The sequence below is a fragment of the Triticum aestivum genome, chromosome 5A (genome assembly GCF_018294505.1).
Source record: "Triticum aestivum cultivar Chinese Spring chromosome 5A, IWGSC CS RefSeq v2.1, whole genome shotgun sequence".
Lineage (NCBI taxonomy): Eukaryota > Viridiplantae > Streptophyta > Magnoliopsida > Poales > Poaceae > Triticum > Triticum aestivum.
This window is the reverse complement of record NC_057806.1, coordinates 351194480-351205425: the sequence shown is the minus strand read 5'-3', so window position 1 is coordinate 351205425 and position 10946 is coordinate 351194480. Positions and strand designations below refer to the sequence as shown.

Here is a 10946-nt window from a genome sequence, read left to right as displayed (position 1 = left end):
TATGCATGGAAAGTCAAAAACAGGCGTGTCTCGCAACGTAAAATTACAAAAATAAATAAATCTTATCTGAAAAGATAATTCAATAATCATTCTTACTTCTCATATTTGACTTTGTTTAATTGATATAACTAGAATGTGGTTGATTGATTTGCAGGAGCAGCACCAAAAAACCGGCGCTAGAAATTTGCAGTCCCAACCACATCGTATTGTTACTCCCCTTCTTCATCACTCGTCAAAATTAGGATTTTGTCTTGTTGGACTGGCCGGCCTATCAGAAATTAAAGATCGAATGGCCATGCAGGCTCATCTCTTTCTAAGCTAGTGGCACAGAGATAGCTCTCATTTCCAGCTGGAGACCGTAGCTTGCTCATTTTTCGTGTCCTGTTACGATCGATCGAGTTGAATGAATGTTAACTGCATTCTTTGCAAAACTTAAACGGTCGATCGAGGCTTAGATTGACCGTGTGTTGAAAGAAGAGACAACGTAGTGTATCACTGCATTGGGCTGGGGAGTAAAGTTTTCTATTCATGTGCTGGGCACCTAGGTCATGATGCTTAGTAGTAGAAAATTTTGTTTTTGACTTTTGGAAGGGGGCCGTGGCCCCCTTTGGCCTCCACAACGCTTTGCCAGTGATTGTTGGTATGCTTTTTATAAATATTCATAAAATTAATGATAATTGCACTAGTCATGATAAAATTTTTGAAGAAAAAATCTCTGATAAACATGTCAATTTTTGTGGAGAGCATAGACTTGGTAAAAATTTTCCAATTAGGGATACTAATGAAAAGAAAAATATTTCTCAATTCTCTTCTATTGTTCCTCATGATGAATCACGTGATGAGGGGGAGCTTACTTTCCAACCACTCTCTTCAATAAGAAGCTTGGAAAAATTAATTAAACCCACACCTAGTATGGTGAAGAAGAAAAAAAAGTAAATACAAAAATGTATCTCTCCCAATTTATTTTTTGCAATTCTCTTTCAAATAATGTTGCTCCTACCCCGGGAATGGTTTGGACTGAAACTTTAGTTTCAGTTTGGTTTTCTATTGGTTTGTCTTGGATTGGATTGAATGGGTTGACCCGGTGGTAATCTGGTTTGGCATGGGCTTTATCAATGATATTAGATCGGCTTGATTTGGTCTGGATGAAAACCAAACAGTCATAGCCCGTTTCAACCCGTAGATAAAAACTGGATCGGGCGACCAAATTCGACCATCACAAGCGCCGGCGGCGGCTAAAGCTCCAACCCCCGCCTCCAAGCACTCACGAGTAGATTATAGAGTTCCTCTCTAGGGGCGGCCCTTCCCCTCTCCTCTTCTCTATCTCTCTTTCCTGCCTCCTCTCTCTACCCTCTCCATCCTCTCTCTCTCCTATGTTTCTGTCTTTGTCCATGGTTTGAAAAGTTTGGGTTCAAACTGTATGTGAGGAATGAGTTGGATTGGTTTGGCTTAAACAATATGATAATTTGGATTGGTTTGGACTCTAGCACCTACAGTTTGGAATGAATTGGTTTAATGGGTATGTACTAGTATAGATTGGACTGAATTTGGTTTGGATTACTAAGGCTTTGTTCGGAATGCCTCTGACTCCACAACCCCGCTTCCGGAGCAGGCGGAGCTGTAGTTGAAAATTAGGGAGCAGTCGTTTCCTCGCTCCGTAGATCCTTGGATTTTCAGGAGTTGGTGGACTGCCGAATATGGTAAGTTGACCCTGACTCCGAAAAAACGACGATTGGAGTGTTACGGTCTCGAGATTTGTGTAGGTCAAAATTCCATCGCAACTTGTATATAGGCAACCAAACCGCCATAGATGTTCCTAATATCATTCCACACAGCCACATCTTGAGTTCTCGACCAACTGAAGCACGGCAAATTTAACAAATTTGACCTGTAGACGAAATCAAATCACATAATGAACTGCCCGTGAAACTATTTCACGCGGCTGACCTTTTTGTGTGACGCCCGACACGAAGGCGCCACACTACATTATGCAACACCTCACACATAGGCGCTATATGTCTGGCCAGCGTTGCACCCCAGACCGCCAAAAATTGCTAAGTCATTGTGCAGAGCCTAAGAGCTAGGCGCTGCACTGTATAGTGTGGCACCTAGCTCTCACGCGCTGCACTAGTGGTTGCACTACAAAATGAAGCAACCACTAGTGAACGCCTAGAAGCTAGGCGCTACACTGTATAGTGTGGCGCCTAGCTCTCAGGCGCTGCACACTGACTTAGTAATTTTCGAATCACACGGGTGCGACGCTGGCCATACGTATAGCGCCTATCTGTGAGGCGTTGCACAGTGTAGTGTGGCGCCTTCGTGTCGGGCGTCACACAAAAAGGTTAGCCGCGTGAAATAACTTTACGGGCAGTTCATTCTATGATTTGATTTCGTTCATAGGTCAAATTTGTTATTTTTGCCCTGAAGCACACCAACTGAAGCACTCCGGCATCGTTAAGCTCCGCAGGCACGCGCACGCCCACCCTATCGGAACAAGGTATCGGCGACACGCCGACCGCCTGACCACATCCGTGCCTCGCCGACATTTTGGCGTCGTCGCCACCGCCGTATCCCGCGGCAGCACAATGCGTGACATGCACGCGCACCACCTGCTCGACTGCCGCGCCGTCGCGGCTCAGTGCGGCCAACACCTCTACTGCTTCCGGGCCCTCAAGGGGGATCCATGCACCTCTCCCGCAAGCGGCACGCGTCTGCGGCGACCCTGATGTGTGCGCCTGCGGTGAACGTATGCACCCATGCCTTCTCCGACTTCGCGCTCCACCTGCTCGACGAAATGCGCAGGCCGTGCAACCACCCCGCATGTCAGACCTTTCAAGGCCGGAGCTTCGTTGCCCACAACCGCCGCACTGCTCAGGAAGGCTGGGGTGGATCAGGCAGACACTGGACTGTCTTCCTGACCCTGCCATGGTTTGGCTTGGCTTGGTAGTTCCTAGAAAGCTGAAGTGGCATCGGCTAGCTTTCCTGGAGCTGATGGCTGTACACCAACTTGGGATCCCAAACCTGCTATCTGGTGCTCTTGTCAAACGGACTGGTCCAGGCTGGCCGGTTTGAAGAGTGGATGAGAAAAAGGGAACCACTAAAGAGAGGGACAAGTAGAGAGGGTCAGAGCCACACAAGCAAAATTGTGCAATCTGCCCGGTGGTGCCTACAGGATGGAAAAGAATCAGACGTGTTAACCATCAGCAGATATATATGTGTTGGGCCAGAAGGCAACGTAGCATCATCATCTCCACAAGTACACAAGCCAAGCTAAGGCACCAAATTCACAGAATATCAGTGAAGTCTTGGCTTTACTTGTACATATACCTCTGTTTGCTAATATTTTCATGCAAATATCAGAGTCCTGTCCTGGTTCTTTGCATGGTGGGGATGGGCCAGCAAGCTGCAGAGGCAGCTAAGAACAAACTTGACATGGAAATGAAGCTGCCCCTGCCCGGTATTGAGATTCTGCAGACTTTGCTTGATGCCATGGTGAGAGGGCTGTAGCAGGAACTTGTTACCTGCTCAGATTCAGAAAGACAAGTTTGTATCTGAAAAAATCGAATGCTAAGTGATTTATAAATTCAGCAGGTATAGAAGGATATATGTGGTCTTCTAACATGTGGTGCTAGTTTTTCCAATTGGGTAGAGTGGATAATTGAAAAAAGAAAAGTGGGGAAGTTGGTGGATCAGAACTGAACTTTTTGGAGCTTCAGAGGCCATGGGAGTAATATGTGCATTTGAGGAGTAGCTGGAAACAAAGTGTACATCAGAGATGTGCAACATAGCAGGGCGAATAGACACGGAAGTGGTTAAAATCTGGAGTAATAGTCTGATCTATGTATGGCTTCAAGCCTTGAAGGTCACGTAGCACTACCTTCACCACAACTCGCAGGTCACTAGCATGGCCATGAAGCAGGCTAAATATCAGTGAGCAACCTGCAGTCCTGACCTCGCATATTGCTTGTTAATATCTGCATAATCAGTTCTTCTGCTGGCAGTGATTTCTTTTCTTCTTTCGTGTTGCCTCCATTGCTGGTTTTCCTGGGCTGAGCATGTCTCTTCATATTCTGTCTTTTAGGTTCTTATTTTCTTCTTCTGCTACCGTGCTACACCTAAGGAGGAGTGAACTGAAGCTACTTTCATCGCCATCTTTCCTGTCCAGCACTAGTTCTGCTCCTATCTCTTCTTTACATCAAGGTCATCTCCGATTGGTCCCATCTGCAAGCCCTACAGAACAAGTACTATTACCAGATGATTCTCATTCAACAACTCCTAATGGCACCAGCAGTAATGGAAACAGAAACAAGGGAAGGAGGAGAAGCAGGAGAAAGAGCAAGGAGACAGCAAAAGAAGAAAAGGAACGTGTACCATCTGCAGAAGAAGTGTCCATCAGAATGGCTGAGGCCTATGAAAGTGGTGACCCCCTTGGGCGGAAGGAGCTGGGCCGGTGTGTGATGCAATGGCTAAAGCTGGGCATGTGCTCAATGGCCTCCACATTTGCTTCCACGGAAGTGCAGAATGATGGAGCAGCATTCTCATTGGATGGGGGGTCATCTGAAGGCACCCTGGAGTTTATGATTCTGGCACAGCCTTACCTCGCTGCCACTCCCATGCCCAAGGGACATGAAGCTCTCTGCCTGAAAGCCTCCACCCACTACCCCACCCTCTTTGACCACTTCCAACGTGAACTCCGGGAGGTCTTGTTGAAACACCAGAACCAGGGCCTTATTTCTGATTGGCGCTCCACAGAATCCTGGATGCTTCTGAAAAAATCAGCAAAGTCTGCCCAGCACCGACAAGGTGCCCGCAAACCTAAAGCTCCTGCGATGCACAATCTCCTTGGCATAAGCCTCGACAAGACAAGGCTGATGCAGACCAAAATTGAAGACTTTGTCAAGAAAATGTCAGACCTTCTAAACATCGAGCGCGATGCAGAGCTGGAATTCACCCAGGAAGAGTTGAATGCCACCCCAACAATGGATAGTGCAGCAAAGCAGCCACTCAAGCCAGTCGAGTATTTGGTGAGTCATGGTCAGGCAGAACAAGAGCAGTGTGACACTGTTTGCAATTTGAATGTTATCAGTACCTCAACTGGTTAGTGTGCTTATGTCTTTTTTATGTTCTTAGTTGGGTTAGTAATTTCAATTATGCATCATTAGGGGCATGATGTTTGTCTCAACGAGTGTTCCCCTAATTGGTTAAGACTGTATTAAGATATGCTTTTGATGGTCCTTATGTATTTAAGCATGCAGGTAAAGATAAATAATGTATATTCTTCTAGCTTGAAGTTTCTGATACTTGAAGTTGCTACATGATGTGAAAAATGAACAATTGATAAGGCCTGCTCATCGAACTAAATATCTTATTGCGTGCAGGCTTGGGAGGCCTACGTTTGGTTCTGTTTAGAGTGGAAGGTACCCATAAACTGCCTCCATCAACACTTTCCCCTGGGGACATGGTTTGTGTGAGGACATGCAATAGCCAGGGCGAGGTTGGCACTTCTTGCGTGCAAGGCTTTATACATAATCTTGGTGAGGATGGCTGTAGTATTACTGTTTCTTTGAAATCCCGCCCTGGTGATCCTACCTTCTCCAAGTTTTCTGGAAAAAGTGTGCGGATCGACAGGATACAAGCATTGGCTGATGGACTTACATACGAGGTAATGCAGTTTTGCTCATGCACCGGATAGTATTCTGTTTTCAAGATAATTTACATTTCCTCATGTTGGTGGCACATCATACACATGCAATTTCTTAACGCAGCTCTGAGTCACTTATACTTTGATGATATCCCTCGAAGACATGTTCGGACGTTTGCCATGTTTGTGCCTTCACAGAGAAGTATCAATCTAAGTATCAACCTATTTTTTACTTAACAGTAAACTGGCACACATCACCCCATCCGTTTGATACTTTATTATTAGCACAAGATTTCCCTTTTGAAATAAAATTTCATGATATTGAACATAACATGGAGTATAAAAATGCATAAGTGGAAATGAATCCTTATTGGCATAAACTTTATTCTTTGGTATGCAAAACTTATACGTCAATCCTTGTAGGAAGGGTATATGTGATGGCAATGTAAGTCCTTTTAATTTCTATATTTTAACCCTGTAAAACTATGTTGCTGTTTCAGCATCACTATTGTGATTCAAAGGAATTTCATAGGATTTTTGGAGGTTTTGTATCCTTAGGAATTTTGCCTACATATGCTGTTTAAATTCATAGGATTGGAATCCTTAGGAACATTTCGTAAGGATTGGTTTGCACTTTATTTTGGAGGAAATTTTCCATCCACTCAAACCACTTGGTACAATTCCTTTTTTTTCCTGTGCCATCAAACACTTCTGTTCCATCTAGGATCTTGAAAACCGGAATTTTAGCTCATTCATCTATGCTTATGATTTGGCAGCGGAATTGTGAAGCACTGATACTTCTGCAGAGGAAAGGTTTGCAGAAAACAAATGCTTGTATTGGGGTAGTAGCCACTCTGTTTGGGGACAAGGAAGACATGACGATGCTGGAGCAGAGTAACCTGACTGATTGGGGTGCATCAGCAATACAGGACAATGGTTTACTGGGGAAGTATAAGTATGACTTCGATGCCTCGCAGTCACAGGCTATTGCACTAGGGTTGAACAAGAAAAGGCCTGTCCTAGTTATCCAAGGGCCACCTGGTACAGGCAAGACTGGTTTGCTTAGTTATCTCATCGACTGTGCTGTCCGACAGGGTGAACGTGTTCTTGTAACAGCTCCAAGCAATGCAGCAGTTGATAACATGGTGGAGAAATTGTCAGGTACTGGGCTTAACATTGTCCGAGTTGGAAATCCTGCTAGGATATCCCCGTCCGTTTCATCAAGGTCCTTGGGAGAGCTTGTGAAGAGGAGGCTTGCAAAGTTCACACAAGAGTTTCAGAGGAAAAAATCTAACTTAAGAAAGGACCTAAAGCAGTGTATACAGGACGATTCTTTAGCTGCAGGAATACGGCAACTACTGAAAAAACTTGGGAAGAACTTCAGAAAGAAGGAGAATGAAATAATCAAGGAGGTACTTTCAAATGCTGATGTTGTCCTATCAACTAATATAGGGGCAGCTGATCCGCTTATCAAGGAAATTGGTTTTTTTGACCTCGTCATTATAGATGAAGCTGGACAAGCAATTGAACCCTCATGCTGGATCCCTATACTACGGGGAAAGCGATGCATTCTTGCTGGTGATCAACACCAACTTGCACCTGTAATATTATCAAGGGAGGCTATGCAAGGTGGCCTAGGGATGTCTTTATTGGAGAGGGCTTCATCATTGCACGATGAACTACTGACTACAAAGTTAACAATGCAATACAGAATGCACGAGTCAATAGCCAATTGGGCATCGAACGAGATGTATTTTGGGTTGCTCAAATCTTCATCATCCGTTGCTTCTCGCCTTCTTTTTGATTATCCATCTATCCAGGTATAGATGCCCTGTTCCTCTTGCTACAAAACTATAACCAATATTCTTACACATACCAAAGCTATGGATCACTATGCTTCTAGATGTTCTACCCCACTATGTGCCATGCCGCAATTTGGCACCCTGAGAAATTTTGTAGTCATGTTATGTACCAAATTTCCGTTTATTTTGTATCTCCTGACGGCACGTGTGAACTGCACGGCGGAGAATTCATCATACCTTCACTTGTACAAAATATGCTGGAAATGTGTGTTGGCTGCAATTCTTCATGTTCACCTCTATACATATAAGGGGGACTGGTGCAAACTACTTCCAGTTAAGCATGTGTAGTTTGAATTTGGATTTGAAATTTTGTGGGATTGTAACCATATATCTTGTCGACACACATAAGTGTTTCAGGAAAAGTTTATAATTTTTTAAGGTGCTACCATTGGTAGCACGGTAGCACCCAGTGTGCTTGTAGCACTAGTGCTACAGAATTTTCAGAACTCTGTAGGAGTGCTATTGTGCATTAGCAGCACAGTAGCACCCATTGTGTTTCTAGCACTAGGACTTCTTTCTGTTTATTACACCATTTAGATTGTCTAAATCGTGCTAATATAAGTTCATGAAGAGGAAGCTATATGGTTCCTATGTCTATGGGTTGGTAGATGGTACTGCAAAGAGTGTTTAGTCTAACGAGGTGCAAAGTAGTTTGTGTTAGGTTGATCTCCTCTACATAGGCCCAACGGCCTATCGGGCCCTTGATTACGCGCCCTGATCGGGGGCGCCCAACCTCCTATGGTTGACGGGCCCCCGTCGCGCTGCGCAATATAAAGAGGTGGGGGGCCGGGGCACGCAGAACAAGGTTCGTCTCGCAGCCGCCAACCCCAACAATATTCCCTACCGATCTAGGGTGCCGCAGTAGCAACGGGAAGCACCGCCATCGCCGCTGCACACTCACCGCCGCTGCACACTCACCGCCGCCAGAGCTCCACCATGGCCACCTCGATGGGTTCATCGAGTCAAAGAGAAGGTATACTACCGATCTAATCTAGCCTACCCGATCCGAAGGTTCCATCAATGGTTTCAGAGCCTGCTAGGCTTAGATGGTTTTCGGTAGAAAAGAAAAACAGAGAAAGAAAGATCCCCTCCCGAGAGAAACAATAACCCTAAACAAAAAAAAGAGGGGAGAAGGAAAAGCAACAGCTCGCCGGCAAAGAGCGCCACCACAAGGCCGCGCCGTTCCTCTCGATCCGGATGGGCATCGGCAAGCCGAACCGTTCGGAAGAAGAACACGGGCAGTGGGGGGCACTACGCCTTTGCCACCGCCGAAAGGATGGGTCCCACTTATCGGACGGCCACGCGGTCGCCGGTAGGGCGCCGCCGTTGAACCGCTTGACGGCGGTGCGCCCACCTACGGGTGCACGCAAGCGCCGACAAGGGGGACAAGGGGGGCGCCGCCGCATCGGAAAGCCGCCGTCGGGCGCACAGGGGAGCAGAGGAGGGCTCAGCTCGCCTCTCTCTCTCTGCCACGGGTGGTGAGGAAAGGAGGGGGAGGGCAAGAGAAGCTGGCGCGGCGCGGTGGCATTAGCCGCCATCGCTGGCGGCCAGACGGAGCCTCGCCGGTGGCGGGGCGTTGCCCTTGCGGGAGAGAAACGAAGCGGGGCAGAGAAAGGGGAAATGGACTAGGGTCTCCCCGAGCGGCACGGTGGGGTGGGTTTTGTTCGACCGGAATGCGCGGGTGATCGTCCAATCAAAACCAACGGCCACGATCAGTAACCTAACGCGCCGTAGGCCTTTTGGGCTGAAAGTGGAAGGAGAGGCCGACAACGATGGCGCGCGCACCGGCGCTGGACCGAGGTCGCAGCTGCGGGCGTAGGGCCTAGGCCAGCTGAGCTGCCGTTTTCTTTTTTATTTGTTTTTCTGTCCATTTTTTGGGCAATTTTCACACAGTTTTTTTTCTATTCAAAATTACCCAACGGAGATTTTGTTTTAGAAAATAGAAAAGTAAAAGAAATGCTTCTGAAAAGTAAAAAATTCATGAATTTTTTATTCATATTTTTTCCGCTACAACTAAATAAAAGTGCTCTTTTAAAAAGTAAATAGAACTGAAGTGAAATTAAATTTTAAAAAGCATGTTTAAAGTGATTATGATTCTATTATTTTATGACCAACGTTGTCAATAACATGATCATGATTTGTTATTGTTATAAAAGGTGTGTTTATTTCTACTTTTGCCCAACGGTGATATAGATTTAATTGCATAAACAGTTGTATGTTTAATTTTGACCAACGTTGGATTAAAGCATGCAACTGTTGTCATGATCTCACTTCATTGTGGTTTCAGGAGGGTACCACTTGATGAGTTGCCGCAAAGATGTTCCAACCCTTAGAGGTGATAACTACACTGAATGGAGAAAGAAAGTTGACTTGGCTTTTGTCTGTGCTGAGGTGGACTGGGTTGTGGACACTCAACAGCCGGTCAAACCAACAGAGTCTGACTAGTCAGACGTGCAAAAGATGATGATGCTGCTTGGGAGAAAAAGAAAAGGGATCATGCTCTAGTGGAGATGTCATATTCCCTCGGAAACCAAAAGTGTCTAACGCCAATAAAAAGTGCATGGCTTTCATAAAGAACACAATTGAGAACGCTATTGTGGGCTCAATTGCAGAGTGTACTTCCGTAGGGGAGTTTCTTGAAAAGATGAAGAGCCAGTTCACTGGTTCTTCAAAGATATATTCTACCCAGTTGCTAAAGCAGCTGGTGACAGAAAAGCACACAGGCGGTGGACATGGCATAAGAGAGCACATCCTCAGGATGAGCAACATGGCAGCTAAGCTTAAACCCATGGATGAGGATTTGGAGCTCAAGCCTGCACTCCTTGTTCACCTGGTCATGGCTTCACTGCCAAAAGACCAGTCTTTTCAATGTCCCATTTTCCAGGCGACATGTTGTAGTTGACAACAACAGTGTCAAACTCTTTTGGCAGTGAAGCCATGACCAAGTGAACAAGGAGTGCAGGCTTGAGCTCCAAATCCTCATCCATGGGTTTAAGCTTAGCTGCCATGTTGCTCATCCTGAGGATGTGCTCTCTTATGCCATGTCCACCGCCTGTGTGCTTTTCTGTCACCAGCTGCTTTAGCAACTGGGTAGAATATATCTTTGAAGAACCAGTGAACTGGCTCTTCATCTTTTCAAGAAACTCCCCTACGGAAGTACACTCTGCAATTGAGCCCACAATAGCGTTCTCAATTGTGTTCTTTATGAAAGCCATGTACTTTTTATTGGCGTTAGACACTTTTGGTTTTCGAGGGAATATGACATCTCCACTAGAGCATGATCCCTTTTCTTTTTCTCCCAAGCATCATCATCATCTTTTGCACGTCTGATTGGCTCTGTTGGTTTGACCGGCTGTGGAGTGTCCACAACCCAGTCCACCTCAGCAGTGGCGGAGCCAGGATTCGAGTATAGGGGGGCCGAGTACGTATATTGATCGAATCTT

At 45.8% G+C, this 10946-nt stretch overlaps 1 protein-coding gene across 4 annotated transcripts in view; it reads left to right on the top strand.

Moving 5' to 3' along the window:
• The first annotated feature begins 2446 nt into the window (after positions 1-2446).
• The window catches only part of LOC123103323 (DNA polymerase alpha-associated DNA helicase A), a 20082-nt gene continuing 11582 nt past the window's right edge, over positions 2447-10946 (top strand). The window contains exons 1-5 of one of the 4 annotated variants that reach the window (XM_044524863.1): positions 2447-3930; positions 4082-5097; positions 5379-5662; positions 6418-7461; positions 9791-9838. In XM_044524863.1, the coding sequence (XP_044380798.1) occupies positions 3905-3930; positions 4082-5097; positions 5379-5662; positions 6418-7461; positions 9791-9805 (2385 nt within the window). In that variant the 5' untranslated portion in view covers positions 2447-3904 and the 3' untranslated portion in view covers positions 9806-9838. The remainder of the gene's footprint in view (positions 3931-4081; positions 5098-5378; positions 5663-6417; positions 7462-9790; positions 9839-10946) is intronic. The other 3 variants (XM_044524861.1, XM_044524859.1, XM_044524862.1) reach the window with 3 other exon arrangements.